Consider the following 23,570-nt stretch of genomic DNA (forward strand, 5'->3'; position numbering starts at 1 on the left):
TTTTCGAACAGCATACAAACAAAGATGACTGAATAATAATTTCACGAAAAAACATTTCATTCAAATAATAAATATTCCGAAAAATAATCGGATAAGAAAAAATAAAAAATAAATAAATATAAATAATACTCTCTCACGTATATAGAAAGAAGTGAGCGAGTGAAGCGAGAGAGGAACCTTAGGGAAAAACGCTAGGGATAAACATGGGGGAAGAGAGTAAGCCACACTTGGGAGTGGGGGGGAGGGAGAGCGGCGGTCCAATCGCGAGCGCTCGGCTCCGCCATTGCGGAGAGGGTAACAATCGGCTTTTGGATGTTAACCATGGAGCGTCCGTCGTGAGGAAGGTGTGCTGCTTGCTGGATTACTATCTATTATAATAAAGGAAATTCATTAAAAGGAATATTTCAAGCCGTACAACCGTACATGTGGATTGCCTCCTTGTGGATTATACAAGATTCCAACATGCCCTGCGGATAGAAAAGTGTTGTTTTTGTTATTATTTTTCGTTGATATTTTTACGAGAAAGAAGAAGAGGAGAAATATATATCTCGGTATCCATGTATATTATTTGTGCTGCTCGACGCTCTCACGGTGGTTATAAGTGGGGGGGTTATACATGTATTCTTTTTGTGTGCTGTTGTTGTTGCTGCTGCTGCCGCTGGTGTATGTAATAATACACGACGGCCGATGAGAGGAGGAGCAGCACTAACAGCAAAATGGAGAGTCGACATCGGAATCAAGCCCAAAAGAATAAGCGACGGGACAGGGCAGCTCGGATGCTAAAGCAAAAACAAGCTGCTGCTGCCGCCGCTGATGGGAGGTCAAATCCTAGGGGTGGCGATCACAGTGAGTGTGATGATGGGGACGAATCGTCCCCTGTCCGTGAAAAAAGACCGCCACCCCCGACGCGAAAAAAACGTAGCAAAGAACCATTATACGAGGAAGCTATCATTGATGGATTTGCTTTCATGTGTTTCAAGACTTACGAGGATTTAGAGGTGAGTACCATCGACAAAAGTTCATTCTTCATTTTATCCATATATATCATGTTTATCAATGTGTTTATATTGGATCTCCACTATTTTGTCTACCCCCAGAACATTTCAGATCCAAATACAATATTGAGTTGTTTATGTGTCCATTTTTTTCATTTGCCCAATTGTCCCAATCTTATGTGCATTACAACCCCGAACAACGCCCTTTATACATTGGAGAGTCATTCCCATACATTACAAAATTTCTTATTTCATCAATATATATCATGGTTTATCAATGTGTTTATATTGAATCTCCACTGCTTTATTTACTCCTAAAACATTTCAGTTCCAAATTCAACATTGTGTTGTTTATATGTCCATTCTATTCTTTTTCGAAAAAAAATCCAATCATCTTACGTGCATTACAACACCGAAAAGAACGACCTTTATTCATTGAAGAGTCATTCCCATAAATAATGTAAAATACGAATGTATTGTCGTCACCAATTTTGTTTGCGAGTAGTAAAAAAAAGGAGAGATTTTTTATAAAACACGGTAGGTATACTGTGCGGTTCTTTCTTCACCATTAAAATATTGATGTGATATTATTTGAAATATCTTCACTGTAGTCACTGCACAACCTCAGTTGTTTATCCTCCAACGATCATGTGAATTTTAAAAACCTATTTTCTAAATACACATAATAATTTCTTGTAACTCAATTATTTTTGTTAAGCTTCCATTGTAAATACAGTTTATAAAAATATATATAATATTATCAATTTGTTATAGAAATTAATTTTTATCAAATTATGATAGTATAATTTTTTCGTATCGGCCCTAGTGTTGATATTGACAATGCTTGTTTGCGTCAAAAACATCAACGATTAATTTATGGGGAATTTCGGTAACGTCAGATGAAAAATTTTTTGGATCGATATTTTAATATTCTACTGTTATTATTTATCTACTATTTTTGTTAGTCGAATCTTGTTGAAAGAAGGGAACGCTCTCATTTATTATTCTTTTGAGTTAGGCTTAACCTTAGCCCTTGTGTGTGTGCGATCCCTCTCTGTTCAACTTTCCCGGACCGGATTTCTCCTTCAGCTTCAGGGTTATCCGTGAAAATGATTTACTTATTAACGAAATGTTGTCTAAGAAAAACACCAGCATTTTATAAAGTATTAAAATGTGGACTGTAATTCAGATAAGTTTATAAGACAAAATAATTGATTTATGTTTGTATCTAAAAAGTAAGTTATTTTAATGTTGAAAAAACGCTAGGCAAATTTGTATTCAAATTTTTTTAGTGACTTTCAAATAGAGTGATAATCATGTATACACAAAGAAAGTTGAAATTTATTCTTCAACTGAATGTTCAATTTAAATCAAGTACACCTGACACATAAATAATGGGGCCACTGTTTCATCATCCTCTACATTTTGTCATGGTTTAATATCAACTGAGACATTAGTAAAACCAATGAATGTAGATTAGCTAATGAAAATCTTTAGTAGATTAAATATCCAGAATTAATAACAATAGGCTGCTAGAAATTTCAATTTTGACAATGTTCATATTGAAATAAAATGTTCAAAAAATACTGACCAAATTAGATAAGCTACAAACAAATAATCTTTTATAGTACATCTTACCTTTTTAAATTATTTATTTTGTTTTAATGAGTTATAAATGGATGTAAGTTACACATAATCAGGACAATGATGCATTTTCAATGCTTCTTAATATTTCTTCAAAATATAAGAATTCTTAATATTTCTTTACATATTCAAACATATTAAGTGATAATTTTAGTGGGGTACTTAAATAACACTTTTCAGTATCATGTCCATGACAAAAAATTTTATTCATCAGAAAATATGATGCGAAATATTTCTAAGCATCTTAAACCACATTAAAAAAAAAAGCTATCAAACAGGTTTTACATAAAAATAACTATTGCAGTTTCATGAATAAGTTGTTGAGAATAGTAGAAATATTATTATATTTGATAAATCAAGACAGTGGTCAGCATGAATATGATTTTCTATGACAAAAATCATAATTTAAGTAGAACTTTCCACAAATATGAGCTATAAAAATACATTATACTGATTTCAGATTATGTAACTTTAAGACTGATCAACAAAAACATGTGAATGCCACTTCCATTGATTTTGTTTGGGATTAAACCCATAAAAAAAGTTTAAAACAAAAACATTATTATGATGACTCCAAATGAACACAACAGCCTAAAATTTGCTAAAGTCTATAATATCAGATTAGTTCTTCAGAAAAAATAAATTTTTTTTGTCAATTTCGGAATATTATATAGTATTATAGTATATTCATGTTGAGTTTAACAAGAGTATTTATAAGCATGCTTTGTGTGTGTGTGTGTGATTTAAAAATTATCTCAAGTGAAATTAGGTATTTTATATTGTGGTTATATTACTCTTTTTGTATTGACATTTTTAGAATTTATTATTTCATTAAGTAATACAAAATTGTAGGTCAAGATTTACTTAACTACAAAAAAAAATTACTTTCATCAGCTTTCTAATTTAGGTAAGTCCCTTTAAATGAAAAGCATAATGATACTTAAAAAAGATTAACCCTATTATTAGCTTCATTATTATCATCATTATCCTATTATCTTTTCAAAAAGATTCAATGATAATACCAAATAAGGGAGAGACACATGGCTTATATCTTACTATATATCTGAAAAAAAACAACCAACAATAATCATTATACTATTGTGATATCAGTGATAATATAATTGTTCTCATTAATCAGATGTTCATCTGATCTGAAAAAATATGATAATGTTTATTCTATTTACTAAATGCTATTTATTTAATGAAATCATGGAATAATATTATTGTGGATTAAAAATTAGAAAATAATCAAGCATAATTTGAGTTGTTTACATGTAGAACCAACTCTAATTATAAACTGTTGCTTTCATTCTTTTTTATTACTCTTTATCTCATTCGTAAAAGTTATTATAACATATAATGTTGCAAAAAAATTTTGAATGTTTTGCATGAATTAAAAAAGTAAGAATAAAAAAAAATACACAAAGACCTATATTTATTACAGGCTTGGCATGTCGGAAAAATTTTGGCACCAGCTAAATTTCATAGGAGGTTTACTCGGAAGAAAAAGTGTCTTAAATATTGTTTTTTTCGACTTTTCCCTTCCCATGTCCCCAAGACAGTTTATTATGAAATCAGAAAATTTTGAGCCATCCCTAGATTCTGGTTTAGCAATCACATACAAAAGTTTAGGCATAAAATACCGATTTTTTTCAAGTCGCCATGGTGACCTGGCACCTGGGATTTGTCCAGGCCAGATTTATTATATATTTAAAAACATGTATTTCCTGTCATCTATATTTCATTATTTTTTTCTTGTAAATTTCATATTTAAAACTTTTTTTTAATTTCCTTAATTACGTTAGTAATATCCTAATTATAGATTTAGATGTTTATGATTTCCTAACAAATTTGCGTGATAATCATGATGTAGTAGCTACAGTAGGAAGTACTAAGAATGTGGTTACAATATCGAAAACTCATTTGTAACCAGAAACTGTAGTTATGACAAATAGTCCTGCAGTAGGCCTATGTATAAAATGATTTATAAACAGTAAATTAAATTGCTAATTACGAACTAATGGCCCATGGATATAACCCACGAATAAAAAAATTCATGTCCAACGAGAAAGTCCTCACTTATGATGGGCATGTCTATGATTGATATGCAGTTATAGAAGATACAATAGATATTCCTCCTGCCTTTTAAAAATTTTTTCTTAAAATCTCATTTTTATTTAACGATAGTATTTTACATATGTTTATTATATATATATATATATATATATTTTTTTTTTGGCCTATATATATATTATATATTTTTTTTTTTGGCCTATATATATATTATATATTTTTGACATATATTTAATATCTAAATTTTATTATTTTACTTGCAAATTTTATTTACAACTTTATTTTTAATTTTCTTAATTACGTTAATAATGTTTAATTTTATATTTAGATGCTTATTATTTCTCAACAAATTTTCCCCATAATCATGATGTAGTAGCTAAGAAAGTACTGTAAATAGCTGCAATATAGAATTTGTAACCGGAAACTATAGTTTGGACAAATACGTACAATATGATCGATATACAGAAAAATAAATTGCTAATCACGAATTAATACAAACAGCAAACTAAGGTAAACAGCAAGTAGAAAATTCATGTGCAACCGTCCTCACTCAAGTCCGTCCTCCTCAAGTCCTCACTTACGATGAACATGTAGGGCCCTATATGATTGATATGCAGTTGTAGAAGATGCAATAGATATTCCTCATGCCTTAAATTTTTTTTTAAAATTAAAATCTCATTTTTATTTGATAATAGTTGTATTTATATTTAAGAGTTTTTTCTTGATGGAAATCTTTTTTTTTTGTGATTTTTAAGAAAGAAAATTGCCGTTGTTCAAATTGGATGACTATTCATCTGTGTCCTTTGAAATAAATAAAAAAGATTAAAAAAAAAACCCTGTAAAATAAAAGCCCTGGAGTATAAATGACCTACTTGCATTCAGATATTGAGGCTGTTACAAGGACAGCAGACAGTTATATACTTACTTCCTGTAATGTAGTAGTCAAATCTTTTTTTTTTTTGTCTTTCCTCATTGACTTCCTTAAAATGCTTGTAATACTGTGTAATTATCGGAATGAATATTGAGTTATTCGGGAATTTCCTATGCATCTTTATCGTTTTTATTTACTTTTATAACGTCTTCTTCGGAAGGAAAATGGAGAAATCTATTTTTTTTTTTCATTTCTAAGTTCAATTATGAAATCTTATATTCCGTGACTTTTTTTTTGCTATTCAATTTCTTCTTTTTTCATTTTTTAAGAAGGGTTCACGTTTGAATTCACGTAAACACGTTTCGACACTTATGCTGTTAATCACAATCGAGGTCCAAGAATAGGGATGCGAGAACACTTTTGTGCTTTGCATAGTATTGCATTAGCTTGCATAGTATTTTTTATTGATTATGTTGTGTGTATGACACGATTGGTTTTGAAATCTATAATTTATTGTGCTTTTCATGCTTATTAGGGGGGGGGGATGGATATTCAGAAACGCATATTACGTGGATAATGTGCTTAAATTCAAATCTTCTCCATTGATAAATTTTTACTGTCGAATTATATATTTGTCAAGAGCATAATCAAGTTTCCCAGACCTTTCTCATTTTTTTCCTGAAAATAAACAAAAACTTCAAGTATAATGGCTCTTATACTTCTTTACTTCTTTTTTGTAAATATCTGTTAGAGATTTCGAAAACATTATATGCTAACACTATGTAGGCCTATATTAATTTTATATACAGAAAGAAGTTAAGTTCTCTGATTTATTCTTTTGGAAAATACTCTAGTGGATATTTTCATGAAAGAGAATATTAGGTAATGTTCTAGAAACTACAATAGTATTATTATTGAAAAACACCACATAATTACATGACACACATAAATACATGAACACAGAATACAAATAATATGCAAAATAAATAAAGACAACAGAACAAAAGACAACACGTACACTATGCAGCTCTTAAGGACCCATTTGGTCCGTCCTAGAGCTTAAAAAAAAATTCTATATATAAATAACACCATCTTAAGGATTTTATTTGTGAATAATTCTCTCAAGAATTATTTGATGCTTGTGTTTGAAAAATAACAATCGATAACAAATTGTTTATACATTAGTAAAAGAAGTCGAAAAATTTTAATTTTTCCTGCTAGTAACAGTAACTGTACTAGAAGAACATACTACAATGTTCACTGTCTATGGCCTCATGCATGCACCAGAAAAAAAAAATATTTTCTATAGAAGGAAGCCGGAAATTAACTTTCTAACTTTTGCAGCGCAATATATCAATTTTTAACGCAAGAAAATAAAACTAACGTGGCTGCGAGTAATGCAGAAATACAACAAGATGATTACAAATCCGCTATTTTGTATAATTTTGTTTAGCCTAAATGAAACGGAAATGAAAAAGAAAGGAAGCTTTTTTTGATTTCTGAAAATTAAATTCTGAAAATTCAGCTTATAATTATAAATGATGTTTGTAACCTTTTGAGACTTCAGAAATCTTTACGACAAAACCTTTAATCAACGAACCGAAGTTCAGTGAATATTCTGTAATTAGAATTTCCATTGCAAGGCAATTATGCGAAAAATATATTTGTTTCAGTGTTTATAGCAATAAAAAATTAATTGTATTTTATGATATCGAGAAAACCAAAATTTAAAATTTTTTCCCATTGTTTAAAAGAAAAAGTGCGTATTGCCAATTTTTTTTTCCAAATTTTACTTTCTAGAGAATATGTTCAAATCTCTTACTTTACGGAAATTGAAATCAACATGCTCCAGTGTAGTGTCTTCATTCTGGTGCTTGAATTCACTGAAGTGTAATAACACTTACGTATGTAGGCTTGTATGCAATTTATTACAGTCGATCCCGCTTATAACGTTTTCCCGTTTAGTAATTAGGCTTATTTTTCCGTGGTCTCAACTCTAACTAATTCTTATTGAGATTTTCCATTTAAAGCGTTTTCTCCCGTACAACGTTTTTGCATGACAGTTTTTTGAAGCAGGGTCCACTGTAGTTATAGTAATTTTTAATAATCACTTTCACTTGGAAAGTCCTGAAGGCATTCATTGGGGCAGGGCTTGACAAATCGAGAAAAAAAAATTAACCATTAGAAAAATTTCTTAGGAGTCAAGGATGTTTTTTCTCGAAGAGTTTTTCTAGCGAAAAAGAGCCAAAGTAATTTTTTAAGGCTGGTGATCTTTTCCCATGTTGGGGGAACCAAATAAATTATTAATTATACAAATTTTGCGTTTTCCTCAGATTCCAATTTAGTCACCACATGTGCGACTGTCATCATGCAATGTTAGGCGTCAAAGCCAATTTTTCAGTAACTAAGGTGACCTGGTGCCTACATTTATCAAGGCCTGCATTAGGGGAACCGCCTACGACTCGGGTCAAGAATAGAGTTGGTCATTCACTTTATTAATGAGTGCTATTTATATTTGCGGCCTGAAAATCATGTGGCGATTACCTCACTTGCCACTTACCCATGCAGAAATCGGTCCCCGATGGTAGATGAAGGATAAGCAGCTGCTTCGGGAACGAAATTTCTATCGTATTATACACCTTTTAAGTTATAACATTTAAAAGGGAGTAAAATAAGTGTATAAATTTCATTGTCTTCATTAGGATGGAATGACATGTGCGAGAATAAGCGTTCTTTAAAAATTCCATTGCACAATATATTTTTAATTTGAAGACGAACCCCCCCCCCCCAAACAAAAACAAAAAAAACCAGTGGATATTAAGAGAAGCAGGTGAAAGAAAACACGAGTGACTAATAACAGCTACGCAGTAATAATAGAATGTAAAGTCATAGAAAACATGATATATTTATGTGTTTCTCTTCCCAAAAAAATACTACGTACAGACAGGCGAGACCCATGGTATGGGTCGACGACCCTTAGTGCGATCGTCACGGACTAGACTGTGAACAACACTGCGTTTGCTCTCACTTCGATGGTCGGTGGTTTGGTTGTGTGTATGGTATTATATCCATCCTCTCTCTCTCTCTCTCTCGCTACCAGCACTTGTGAGAAAAATTTCACGCTTGAATCGGTTTAGGCCGGTATGAGGCAGACATATTGGAAAAGAGCTTACGGCGTTAGAAAGAAAAAGGAATGAAAAACAAAAATAATAATAATAAAGCAAACAAATCGCGTGGGAAATACGGCAAGGGAAGATTGGACTGAGAAATAGGACTAACATCATCTTATTCCCAAAAAAAAAAACTGAAATAGTTTTCACAAAGAAATGGTCAGGAATAAAGTTTTATATTTCTGAGAATTTTTTATCGTATTGTGTTGGCAGTATGATTAATGAATTCTATTCATTTTCACACGACAACATAGAGTTCATGAGAGCTAGGATAAAATGTTACTTGGAGGAGAAATGTAGCGTTTTTTAATGAATGGGAGCTTTTTGAACTTTGAGTTTTCTGAAAAATTGGTCAAACGAGGTCAATTTTCGAGCTTCCTATTCTTAATCCGTACAAATACTCCACTCTTGTCACAGCTTAACTTCATAGCATAACATTAACTTGGAGATCGATGTCGGGCTTAACTGTAAATTGCTCAATTTGGATCTTATGTTTCATATAATCGTGGAAATGTTTGCAATTACACACATGAGAACATTCTTCAGTATCAAATTTAAGTCATTTTCGAGACACGATGTCGATCACCACTGGAAATTGACTTTTAGTCTTGTCCCGTTTGTCATCTTACAACCGTTAGAAAATGAAGAATACTGTAGTTTGAGAATGGCTTCTTAAAAAAAATTAAAACGCGACTTGACAAATTCCAGATAGGTATTAGTGGCTAAAACCTATGTTGATTACTAAGTTGAGTGAAAATAAAGAACAATCAAGATGATATCACAAAACTCCCGGAAAAGTCGGAAAGGATTATTTTTGTTACAGGGCTTACGCAGAAAAATCGATGCAACAATTTTTTTCAAGAGCCAAACATTATTTTCTAGGACATACTTACCCTTCCCATGTTTATAGATACGGTGTGTAAATTTCAAAAATTTCGTATTGGCCTCAGACTCCAATCCATTAACCTTGCATAGACATTTTCAGGCGAAGATACCAGCTTTTCAGCTGCCTTGGTGACCTGGAGCCTGGAATTTTTCAAGACCTGCATTTTTAGGAAAAAATATACTTGTTTATTAAATATTTAGCTAGTGGCTAATTTTTTTCCTTCGATTTCACATATTCTCTTCAACACAATGATGCAAAAACCTGATAAAAAAAAACAATTTTCTGCATGTATAAACTGAAATGGCTTATATTGTGACTGACAGTGAAAAAGCATCGTACAATTTGGAAAAGTTGGAAACGAATGAAATCATTGATGTATTGGGAGATATCGATGAAAAGAATAAAAATCATATCCGCCGGCGTTTGACCTACAATAGAAAGTTTTTCAAAATCACTTTACACATGCAAAGAAAAATTTGTGTTACGAAAATGAATCATACAGCATGATTAATGCTGGTAGGCCTTAAGATAATAGAAGATATTCATTGAAAATGTCACCCGATATTTCTCATGAGATCGTGCTCTTACTGCGAATGTCGTGGGTAAGTTTATTGTAAGAATCGTTGTCTGTACTCATTAAATGGTCGAGTTTTTATTTTATGCTTATTCTTTCAATTTAGGAGTTAAAAGAGAAACATTATTATTATTGGTAATTTAAATTACATAATGTATAAATGTCATGTGCAATACTTCCTCCCTTTTTTTTCACGAAAAATATGCGTAAAATTCGAAATTTATGTGTGTTATATTCGCAATACGAGTGAAAAAATTCCTTGCACGTATTGTGCCATTCTGACGAAATTAGCCTAAATTGTGTCCCCCCGCAGTTTACGTTAAATATATTTGGCATAGAACTTTTTTTTTTCTTTGGCCACTTTCTATTTATATTCCTGTTTCTGACATGTCGCAACTCTACAGTTTCATCGCAATTCCATTTCTTAAGAGAATGTCCTTCTCCTAGCTGTCTCTCCAGTCCATTTTACAATAATAACTTTCTATCATAAAACAAAAATACATTCTTATTTTCGATAATATATATTTTTAGGACCGGAGACATTCTTATATTTCATCTTTTTTTTAAAAATGTTAACTATTTTTTTATCGATAATTTATATTCGAATGAAAATTTTCCTGGTTTCTTTTTTTTCCATTTGTGACATTTGGAAAACATGGGTGGCAATTGATGCTGTGGGATTTGAACTAATGAAATTTTGTGTTCTATTTAGAAAAGGTTAAATAATGTAGCCATCACTTGAACTCTCTTTCAAATCAATTAGAATTGCAAATTAATTCACAAATTCAGAGAAAAAGATATGTTTTTTTTATTAAATTCCTTCTCCTGGCTACTTTTTTTTGTGAGAAACATACAATTGAAAATCCTTTTCACTTTACCACATGTTTCAGTTCAGAGACTTTTAGTATTTCTGAAAAGCACAATGGCTAGTTTTTGATCGATGTTGTAAAATATAGGTACCTATACAAGTTAAGGAGGACAAAAATCAAGGACTTATGCAGGTTTCTTGGCTGCAACATCAGGCTGCGGTAATGTTTTATCTGAAGACTTTGCTGTGAAAGTACCTCTCGTGCTCTAGCAAATTAGAAATTTGTCGTCCCTAATTTAACCTGTCGTATCTGAATAGAGTAGAAGTCATTTAGCTGATGAAAAAATGAGCGAAGAATACAAATAAACAAAAAGAGAAATAAAAATGCAACTTTATGCAAAAAATAAAAAAATGTTCAGTGTTTTAGTGCTCGTCCAAGATGAGCTTCCAAAATAGATGGAACGTGTTGCGAGTGTCAAGCATAAATATCAAGTTGTACTGATAGATCCAAAGTGTCATGTCGGATTTGCCTATCTCTTAACATGGTGAAACTTAAATTAATTCTGAACAAACTTCCCTGCTGCCTATATTTTATTTATCAGCAGATGAAGCAGTGTCTCTAAGAATTTTAATTTTAATTTTTTGGTTGACATTTATTTTTTATAATTTTTCGTGTATTTTTTGTTGAATTTTATGAGAATGACCCGACCGTATGCAAAGCGACGCATTCAAGGGTTCATGCTTCCTTATGTGAGCAAAATAATTTTTCCCCGAACATAAAACTTACCCCCGCTAGTCTTCCAAACTTCTTTTTCTTTTTCCACAACCTTCTCATCTAAATTTTTTTTCTCAGTGTTCCACTGCTCAAGTCAACTCATGGGATACTTTTGTACGCGCAACTGCTATCCTGATCAATTCAATTTCAGCTTTATAACGGGGGAAGATATCGCCCATTTCACAAAACACCACTATGTATCCTACATATTTAAAATCAAGAAAAATACCTTATTTAGAAATGTTTCCTATCGAAGTATGCATTACTTCGGATCTTCGATGCGGTTTTTCCTTCCTCTACTTTCATATCTGTCGACTCATGAATCATTGACTGATAAACATCTCTGAAAAAAGAAATCTGGATTATTCACCTTCAACCTCGGAAATGACGCAAAGACATCGCTTATACGTCGTACGTGGTCCGGTCCGCTTTGTCGCTCTTATCTCTGGAATCATACTGAATCTCTCTTTCTAGCATAACATGTACTCGTATACGAGTTTATCTTTCCACGATGAGAATAAATTTTTACCAACGTAGAATTGCTTTACAAGCGCTTGTCTGAATAGTCAGAAAATCGTTTAAAATGTTCTCCTTAAAGTAATAATATGTGTGTATGTGTTTTCACTGACTCCTAACACTATTCTTAGCTTGTCTCGAAAGCGAAGTCGTTTTGCACCCGCAGTCTGCAAGCCGCCGTGATAGTTTGTGTTGTGGTTGAGCCAAAGCCAGTGGAGTAATGAACGCCTTTGAAAAAACGCAGTAACTGCCTTCCTCCACCACTTTTCCTCCATTGCCATCATTATTTCTACCTATCTATCTTGAAGCAGTTTTGCGATGTGGAGAAGTCAAGTGTTATTTAAATGGCCCGGCTAACGGGGTTAAGTGAGGAAAACACACACACGGAGAAGAGAGAGAAAAATGTATAAAAAAATAAAAACAGCGCGTGCGCGAATCTGGTTTAATAATACGCAACTTGAACTTGCACAGCAAGTTGACTCGAAATCCTTTTCCCCCACACAATCACAGATATACTGTACAACAGTGGTTCTTAACCGGAGGTTCCCGCGGGAGAACATTTTGGAGGTACGAGATGGGAAAAAATTGCATGTTTACGAATTATTCAGGAAAATTGAAATGATAAAAATTTAATTTTTCGATTCTCAAAAAAAAAAAAAAAAACCACACCAACAACACATGAATTATACAGACATTTCCACACCGCATCTTTTAACTTTCGCTTGCGCAAATGTGCCACACGAAATTTGCGTTGCAAGCGTGTCTTTTCTATTGGCGATTTTGTTTTCTATTTAGATTGAGATAAAATACCGTTGATACCATGAATATTTCAGGTTTGTTTACATTTGTACCTCATGTTATTGGCATTCTGAGCTTAAATTTTACACTATCGTGAGAGCATGATTCAGGAAAATCGTCGAAAAATTTGATCAAGTTCCAAACAAGAATATGCTGTGCAATCGACAGACGTTATATTCGGCGGTCGGTGTATCGAGAAGAAAGCATATAGGATTGTCATTATATGTGAAAACATTTGGGACTTATTTCATCGGTCGTTTTATATGGGTGTAGATACGGGGGGAGGGGGGCATTCCGCCCTCCCAACATTAAAGATTTATGTGGGTGACATGTGTGCATATAGATTGGCATAATCATTGTTATGCCCCCATTCCCCCGAGATCTTTACTTGCCCCTCGGATCTTCGTCCATCTCCGCCTATGCCGTTAAAATAGAATGGTCGCTATAACGTCGAGTCGTTGAATGTATATCGACGGCCCAGTTCAAAAAGAGAACAACTCGAAACTTTATGTTTTGAGATATGAGCTATCTCTACATTTTAAAGATTCACTTTGTACGGAACTAATAGGATCCCTCTCTCTCTCTCAACTCAGATTTAATTACAGTAGGAAACGTTTGAGCAGAGTTGGGAGTTGTTGTTTGTTTTGAATATGTATAAGAGGTATTTTCCACCGTTTTCATGGCGTGCATAACTAAAAAATGAAATTTTTCTCAGTTTTTGTCTTTTTTGAACTGGGTCGTTCATATATATAAGTTGTACCGGCTGGAATCAATAAGTGAAGAACAATGCATTGAAAGTTTTCTCAAGGAACTTTAGGAAAATGCTAAAAAAATATTCCGTTGAAGTTGTTGAATTAATTTAAAGAAAAGAACTAAATTAAATATTAAAAGTAGTAGAAAAGGTAATTAAATAAGTTCGTAAAGATTAATTAATGTAATTAATTACAGAAAACACACACCAAGTTTTCTAATAGAAAACGCATTATCCAAGGGGGCGCGTGAAGGTAAGTCGTTTTCCACTGGGGGTACGTGATAGGGAAAAAATTTAACTTTTTAAATTGGCAAGCGTTGAAATATCCAGAGGAGAAATATTTTGGGTGGGGGGGGGGGGGGGCCCGATTAATCAAATTGTCAATATATAAAAAATATGGGATTTTGCTCTTCAGAAGGATAAGTTCTCACACTATACTTATATTAATGCGCATTTATATGACGTACATAGACTTAATAGTTTACAATATATGAATTAATTTACTGTTTGTTAACTTACTTTTTATGATTTTTGAAGAACGTACAGCGATATGTCTCCTCACACGTGGTACTTCTCTCTAAAATACAAGGGTCAAAAATCATTCTTGCTTGGCTTGTCAAGAAATAGGGCCATTCTACTAGTAATTATAGAAACTTCATGAGCAGCTCACAAGTAAAAACCGAATGCTTAGCAGCATCAATGCCGAAACGAGCGCAAAATATGAAATGCGTTTACTCGAAAAATAGAAGAAAACCACGTTGCTTGAGATCGTTGCCAAATAAAGGGTTAAGAACCACTGCGCTGTACATTATTTAAAAAAAAAGTGTAAGTCATTGTGAGTGGAATTTTTTTAGTTTCGTATAAATTGCGTTATTTATTACGAAATTTACTTTAGTAAATAAACGGACTCCTGAAGAAAGCCATCATCATCATGTTGGAGAGAAAGAGTTGAGTGAAGTAGTCCGTATTTAACATGTTTTTCCTCCCTCTTGGCGTTGTTGGTATGATGTGTGTGTTCAACGTCTGGTAGTCGAAGGACCTTGACTGAAAGGGTTGTTGACCTTCTCGGTGCTATGCCTTCTGTGGGGTCCATACTGAGAAAAAAAAAAACAATTCTCTTCCCCCCCCCCCCCAAACATGTTGTTTTCTAGAACTTGAGAAACAATTAAGGATTCCATCTACGTCTGGATTTTTTTAATTATTATTTTCTATCATGATTTCGGGTATGCGTTGGTGTTGATGATGCAGTGCCGTGTTCGGGGGTTTATGTTATTGGAACTCAGTTGTTCGACCTTGCGTATATTATTATTCAGTTCAGTGTTTCCATGTTACTTCATGCTTTCGAATTTGTTTTCATTAGCGTTGATTATCGGGGGGCCCCCCATTTTCTAAATGAGTCTCCGTGTTTGTGAATTCATTTTATTTGCGTGCGCGCGTGATTAATATTCAAGCTTTTGGGTTGAGTTCTGTTTGCTTATTCGGCTTCATTTTTTATTATTTCTGCTTCTTTTTTTTTCATGTTGAAGAGTAATAAATGAATACATAATTCAGTTCGGAGCTTAATGGAATTGATTCAAAGCATAAACATTACAGGTTTTAAATTTTTTTTTTGTCGATTACTCATACGTAAGGTGCTAGCAATTATTCATTTGGGGATGCCGTATAACCGATTATTTATTCGCATGTTTTCATTTATTCGAGGAAGAGCTACCGAGATTATGCTACGCCACTTCGGTGATTGTTATGCGTTTACCAGTTGGATTTGTAAATTACATTGTCTACAACTGAAATTGGTCGGAATTTTTTTTGTACAATTTTCATTTAGCTCTCTCGAATAGAAAAGTAAAAAAATGTCCCTAAATAAATAAATCAATAAACGAATAAATATATATATATATATATACACGCGTATTACGTAATTACATGTACAGATATTATTTCCTCATCTCGTGCAAATACGCGTGTGCAATTATTTTTCAAATTTAGAAACATTGTGTCTGTCCATTTATTTGATATTTCATTGTGCATAATTATTCAACTCTTGCATAAACATAATTTCATTAGCAAATTGGTCTCCTTGGGTCAGATTCTCGTATTTCTAAAAAAATATGTTTATTGTAGCATCTTATAAGTCAAAGTAATTATAATTTAAATTATTAATGGCAAAATAATATTTGTCGCCTTGAAATGAAGTAACCATTAGAAATGAAGTAAACATCACTTTTAATCATGTTACTGTCGAAGAATGATTATTATTTTGGAGATGTTTAAAAAAAACCTCTTTGTGTGTGTTATTCCAAGTACCTACTTTCCAGAAATTATCATCAATTGTTGTTGAAAAATAATTCATCCTTGTGTGTATTGTTGAAAGATCATTTTTACTTCAAACGTTGTTGGAAAATAGTTGTTGCTTAGAAAACAGTTCAAAACCAAAGTTTTTTCTTGAAATAATAACGATCACTGTGAGAATTCTTGAAAGTAATTATCACACTTTAAGCATTTTTGAAAAATGAAATTAAATTCGCGTATGTTTAAAATCAATTTTTACTTTTAGAACGATCGATAAAAGAATCGAAAATAGTAAAAAGTTAATCTCATCGAGCATCGAAATACAGAACCCCATTGTTACTATGTGCATTGGTGAAAAATAGTTCTTGATTTGTGCATTGGTGAAAAATAGTTCTTGATTTGTGCATTGGTGAAAAATAGTTCTTGATTTGTGCATTGGTGAAAAATAGTTCTTGATATAAGCATTGTAATGGGCTCAAGTAATATTTCCTTTAAGCAATGTTGAGAAAACTTATCTGTAGCATTGTTGAGAAACAACAGTTACCTGTAGCATTATTGAGAAACAACAGTTACCTCTAGCATTATTGAGCAAACAACTGTTACCTCCAACATTATTGGAAAATTATTGTTACGTTCCAGCATTGTTACCATTAGCATTGTGAGAAAACCATTGCTACCTTTAGCATTGTTGAAAATGTAATTTTTACTTGAGCATTGAAAAATCCCACTATAGTACTTGAACAACAAGTTAAAAACTCTTCCAGGTTGCTGGTTTAAATAGCATTATTATTCAAATGCTTCGATGAAAAAAGAAAAAGATTTATGACAGGATTCGGTGATTCTGTAATTTATATCTGCTTGCGTGAGTGATTATCATTTCCGGTATACGGGTTACCATAAGCTGAAACAACCTTCTCCGCATTCGATTATAACCTAGTTAAAAATTCAGTCATACACATAGTTGCATTAAATATACCAGAATTTTTTTTTAATAATAAGAATTCTGTTGTTTTTCAGATTTACTATAAATATCTTGAAATCAATAGCCGTGGTATCAAAAGGCATCAATGATAGTTAAATGTAAGCACACGAGACCACCATCATAATATATGTCTATCGTATAACGATTGTCCATTTTCAAGTGGTCAATCTCTCTCGCCCATCTTTGAAATTAAACTTTTCCTGATGGAAATGTCAATGATGAAGAAGATAAGGGCCTCGTGCTAGATACTTCAAACCAACGATCAACGTGATCCACCATCATTCGTGTAAGATTTTTACACAAACGCATTCAATTTAATGGAAGAGATTATAATTCGGAGGTAGTAGGCCTACTGTATAATGGTCATAAAAAATATGTATAACACCACCTTTTCCCCGAAATAACTGTCCAAATGTGTCGTGACAAGGTGTCCTAACGAGTTCGAAAGCCATAGCCTAAGCTCAAGTGATTTTGAAATTCTTGAAAGACTAATTAATTTTAATCTGAGGATAACAGGAAATTTTCGGAATTTTTACGGTGCCTAAAATTTCCTATATATAATTGCAAAATGGTCTAAGGATAACACAAAATTTTCGAAATTTATATCAGCATATGTGTATGAGGATCTATCTCTATGTCCTGTGAAAGTATAAAGAAAAATTGTTTGGTGTTTGGCTCCTAAAAAAATTCGTTCTGGTGTCTATTTTTATTTTTTTGTGATTGGTTAAGCACCGAACATAATATACGTATTAATGAAAATCCTCCACAGTTTGCAGATCCCCTAATGTTCCATTCACTTGTTAATCACCTTCATCAGGGCTGTCTTAATGAGTGTGGGGAGACCTTGAGCGAAATTTATATGCTTAAAATATTTTGTATGCAGCAAGGGATAGACGGACAAATCCATGGCCTAACATTGCCCGAAGTATGTAAACATTTTGACCACGCATGTATTTTTTTTCAAACAGCTGCCCGACGCTGGCATATAAAATACTGATTCGGACATGTATTATTTTAGGTTTAGTGTATTAGTAAGTTAAGCACATTTTTTTGGAAATTTATGCAGCTTTGGTATGCATAATAAATGATTCCGTGTGCCCACCCGTTAAGACGTCACTGCCTCTCCTCCCCATCAAATGATTTGACTATAAATCCAACGAATGCATTTCTTGCACAGAAATTATTATTATTTATATTGTTTCATCATGACGTGTCAATACGTATTGACACGTTTTTTTCCTCAAGGTCCAGGTAACTATAAAATATAAACTATATCTTTACTGGTACGTTTGGAGCCCCGATGAGCCGATGTAGATGGGACCGAGGACGCCTCCGATTATGGAAAAACTGGAATTATCCAGTTCACTCTAAAAGCCATAAAAAAATGCTTGAAATGCTGGTTTTACTTTAAAAAAAAAAGAGACAAGCAAAAGCAATATTAGCATACTTATTGTAATTGCAACAATTTTAATTGTTTCGCCTCTATCTATTCTTTTATAGCTCTAAATTAGTTAGCATAGAAACAAACTTTCTTTTACTTGTATTTTTTGAAGTCATTTTGTATCATGTCACGGAGATTACAAACAGCACAGAGAGTGGGAGAGCTTGACCATGCGATGTGTTTCAAAAAATGAAGAATGTGAAAAGGGCGTGAAGATGAAAGAGTGATTTATATAGAAGAGTTGGGGATGGGATTGATGGTAAAGGATCAGTCCCACGAGAGTGGGCTAGGGGACCCAAGGTAAGATGATTAAAGTTAATAAAAGTCTAAAGATAATAAAAGTCTTTGTTGGACATAAACCACAGCCGGCGTGAAGTAATCCGCCGTACTTGTTCGGTCATTCACAAAGGAAGACGCTCGTTTCGCTGCCTTTGTATTGAAAGCCATAAAAATTATTGCCTCCCCGAGGCCCGATACGACCGCGGACCCTGACAAAGACTTTTATTATCTTTAACTTTAATTATCTTACCAAGGGTCCCCTAGCCCACTCTCGTGGGACTGAGGCTTTTAAAGCGGTTTTCACACTATGACTGGGTCCCGACGCCAGGTCAGATAATTAAGGTGAAAGATAATAAAAAGTCTTTGTTGGACACACAAACCGCATAAAATATCAGACTTCCTTGAATGAACAATTTTAACGCATTTTAACTTTCGGGACAAAAGAAGAAAGTTTCACCGTTTTCTTCGTAATAGTGAACAATGACATTGCCTCCCAAATTGCTAAGGTAAAGTCATTGAAGGCTATCACCAGTGTCTCAGCGTCGTTTAAGCAGCCTTCGCACTATGACTGGGTCCAGTCATTCTCCTCCGGCCTCTGGGAAGCAATAATTAATATTTATGGCTTTCAATACGACTGCCATAGAATAATGACGAAACTGGAGGCCCCCCCCCCCCCCCCAATAATCGTCTTTCTTTGAAATTTCCGCAAAAGTAGAGGAAAAAGTGACGCCGATTGCTGTTGCAAATCGCATTTAGCGGTTTGCAGTTTATGTCCAACTGCGACTTTTCATTATCTTTCATCTTAATTATCTGGCCCGGCGTAGACCGCTTTAGTATTCCTGAAAAAAATAAAGAAGTTGGTTTTTGGAAGAAGAAAAAGAGGGTCTCAAGAAGGAAATTCGAAAATTTTCAGTGCCTCGGATTATCCTGAAACTTTCGAGGCTCAGGTTTTCGAGATTTTTACCGTATTTATAAATTTATAATATCCCAAATATGTGTGTGTTTATAGCAAAACAGATCAATCATAACATCATCTCTTCTTTCGTATGGATCAATAATATAATAGTATTACATAATGAAGTAATATTTCTTGAGATATTGTTCAAAAGTTATTGTTACTTTAACGGTTTATAAACGTTTTTTCCCCCCTTGCTGAATCTATCGCGTGTTTTATACTCGTAACTCACGAACGTCCAATCATTTGAGTTGATGGGAATAGGATCAATTTTATGAGAGGAATGGAGTGAGTGCCTTTCACATGAGTAGATCTTCCAGAGATTGGGAAACTAATAAGAATTTCCTTTTTTTTTATTGCGATAGAATTACATCTGAAGCAGTTACAAATCGTACCTCGCAGCTTGGCCAAATCAGTTCGAACATAAGCCTTTTCAAAATCTTAAAAGCTCTTTGAATCCCGATTACGAAGAATTTAGGGGAAAGAGATAAAAAAAAGAAAGAAAGATTATATATTGTTATTATGTATTTTTTCATGAAAGAGGAGAGAGAGAAATGTTTTCATCGTCTCGTTTCTGGTGCTTCCTCGTCTAGTGAACCCTTGACCGCTGGTCCTGCTTCTTCTTTTTTTTTTCTTTTTTGGATTTTTTTTTCTCTTGACCCTCTTTTTATTTTACTCTTTTGCTGCATTGGAGGATTCTCTATGTGTGCTATACAGAATCACCGGTTGTTCTTTTTTGTCATCTTAGCACGAAAGTTTATCTTCTACAGTTTGGCAACCTTCTTTTACTTCGCGTTTTCCCCCTTCAACTCTTTTTATTCTTCTTCTTATCCTATGGCCTTTCCTTTTAGTGTTTTTCTTAATCGCTATGTAGCATCGTTTGGATTTTTTTTCTTCTTTCTATTTATTTCCTATGTTTCAAGTTGATGTGTTTTTTTCTTTTTCGTTCTACTGAGAGTCGAATAGTAGTGGTGATTCTCATTTAAGTACATCATTTGCTTTTTCAGTTCATCTTTCTTTATTCTTCAGGTCTGGATAGAAGAAGCTGCCAATCGTTTCTTTGTATGGTGGTGGTAGTGGTTGTTTGAACTTTGTATAATTTCCCCTTCCATTTCAGCAAACATGTAATCAGTGCTTTGATCAAAATAAGGTAACATTAAGGAGAAAACTGAAAACACAGTGACTTCCTCATTTTTTTTTTCATTTCAGTGGAAAGTGCTTTCCATCAAATCTTTTTTTTTTAATTTTGCTTTTTCAATGAAGTTCAAAAAACTACTAGTTTTAAGACATTTCATCTTGTACACGTAGCAAACGAATGTTTTTTAGTGAAAAATAATTTTTATGATTTTTTGAGTGCTTGTTCGTTTAATGTATAGTACTACGCATATTATAACCATTAGATAAAAACTCTCTCTATTTACTTCGCTATATCCCTAAATGACGTTCTCCTACATCTATTCTGAAAGGAGTCAACCCAAATTAGGCTCTATTTTGTACGTATGTAATGTTGTTGCTGCTGTATTTGATTTTCATCAAATTGTGCTTATGGAAGATGGACTGCCACCTCTCTGATGTTGCCTACTCGTTTGATGTTCCTATAGTAGTTACTAAACTTGAGGGTTTTGATTTCAACATAAATTAGAATTATCTCGACCGGTGGAAGCTAATTATTTCACGTGTTTTCGGTGTGCGTCACGGCTCCTAGGGGCATCGCCAACCATTGTCAGGGATGTCGCTGTGAACTGTTGATATTGACATGTGCCGGTTTGGTGCTTTGATGCGATTCTTGGTTAGGTAGTTGTAGGAAGCCGTGGATTAACGTTTATTACGGCCCCCAAAGCAGAATATGCTAAAAACTACGATGTACGTCGCAGAACAATCAGCGCTGCTGCAGAACAACCTGGGAAGAATTTTTAGAAAAGTAAAGGAAACGCTGTTACGGGAATTTTTATGGCAGAACATTTCTAGTTAGCTGAGAGCTCGTTGCAGAATAATGTTGCAGAACATTCTCCTTTGAAGATTATGGCAAAGGATCCGCAGGTGATTAAAGTTCACGAACCACTGTCTTAACTGGGAGATCACTGCAGAGCGTAGGTAAGAGACAAATTGCGATGTGTAATGCCTTTGTTGAATTCTTTCCATGGTTAGTTACAATGTCCACAGTTTTGACCGACGAGGTCGGGAGAAAAAACTACTGGCATTACTTTGGGATGCCCCTTAGCAACCACTTGAGGATCCCCACAGGTTCGCGTCCGCCTTTGAAATAAAGCCACCATACTACTATTACTATACATCGTAACTGGACACGATTGTGAATCTTGAGTGCGATCAGTTTGAGATTTTTCAAATATTATTGTTGATACAAGCTGTTTTTTTTTTCTTATCTTGATTGCAATGATTTCAAATGACTTTTGGTATCGGTAAAAATTAGAATTTTCACTGATGTTCATTTCATTTGATGAAGTGTTCTCGCACCCACACAATTGTTCGCCATCCATAAAATCGCATGATAGTTCCGACGCTTGATGTCTCTATAACAACAACACACGCACGGATAGAACCGCTGTTCGCAGCCGTTTGCATATTTGTCAATTTTTGTAGACCGTGCATTTTCGGAAAAGGGCAGCTGCTTTTTTTATAAATACATTGGAATCGTTGGTTTTTCGCTCTTTTTTCTTTCTTTTATATTATACTTTTCTCTCTCTCTATCCTACACACACACACACACACACACCATCGTGTCCCCACTACTAGACGCAGGTGTTGAATGTTCGATTCGGCAGGAACAGCTGGTTTCGCAAGTGCGCTCATTTTTTTTTTTTAAGCTGGTGATGTGCGTATGGATACATCTATGTATGTTCTACGTGTAATAGGGGGAACGGAAATCTAGCATTTTTCGTAATCGTAAAAATCGAGAACGTATATATTTGTATGTTTTTTTATTATTTATCTATCTACTCAGACACAGTGTTTTTTATTTTATTTTCGCCAGATAGTGCGATAGTCCAACGTGTTATCAAATCTCTCTCTTCACCTTGAACCTTGTGGAAAGTTTGGTGAAACCTGTTTATATATATATGTGGAATTATTATTTCATTTCTCAACAGCCTACTACTGGAAAACACCATCTCTGATGAAACGAGGTTTCATATTATTGAAATTTTTTAGGGAATCTGCGATAACTTGTACGATTGGTAATATTTTAGGAACAGCTGGAGACGGAATATGGAATAAGCTTGTGCTATGACAGTGAGAATTTATTCCGGTAGAAAAATAATATCGGAATAATTTTCCTCTTAAGTTGCTTGCATTCATATATGTATTTAAGCATGCCCTGCTGTACAAGTGGCGACAAATTTTCAAAATTCAAGTCCCTTATATAACTTTTAATTTTCTTCAAGTTCGATTGGGCATGTGGGGGCTAAAAATATTTGATCAAAAGAGACCTTATATACAGTACTCACCTGCTCGTATTGTTACTACTTGCTTTCCGAGTTTTAGTACCTATATTCAGGGTTTGGTTATTCCCAGATGCCAGGTCACCATGGTAGCTAAAAAATTAGTATTTATATTGGCACCTATATTTTCTAATATGAGATTCCTAAATTGAAGTTTAAAAATATAACAAAATTTTTATAAATTCCATGACAAAAATGAATGAACGTCAGAACTCTGCCACCGGATTATCCCGATGCCGAGAGGTCTATTCCAGCCCAGCTTCGTGGCAGAGTCCGGAAAATTCCTGTGTTGTGAGTTGATGTAA

General features: G+C 33.6%; 1 protein-coding gene across 8 annotated transcripts in view; it reads left to right on the forward strand.

The window, feature by feature from the left end:
• The first annotated feature begins 267 nt into the window (after positions 1-267).
• Positions 268-23,570, forward strand: part of LOC149089997 (uncharacterized) — a 247,448-nt gene continuing 224,145 nt past the window's right edge. For 5 of the 8 annotated variants that reach the window (XM_089231805.1, XM_089231833.1, XM_089231818.1 and 2 more), the window contains exon 1: positions 597-998. In XM_089231805.1, the coding sequence (XP_089087931.1) occupies positions 717-998 (282 nt within the window). In that variant the 5' untranslated portion in view covers positions 597-716. Of the gene's footprint in view, positions 999-23,570 lie in introns of all 8 variants that reach the window. The other 3 variants (XM_089231825.1, XM_089231845.1, XM_089231839.1) reach the window with 2 other exon arrangements.

The sequence above is a fragment of the Pholcus phalangioides genome, unplaced genomic scaffold (genome assembly GCF_987345545.1).
Source record: "Pholcus phalangioides strain wild (caught in Gottingen) unplaced genomic scaffold, Ppha-v1.0 ptg000001l_1, whole genome shotgun sequence".
In the NCBI taxonomy this organism is placed as follows: Eukaryota; Metazoa; Arthropoda; class Arachnida; order Araneae; family Pholcidae; genus Pholcus; species Pholcus phalangioides.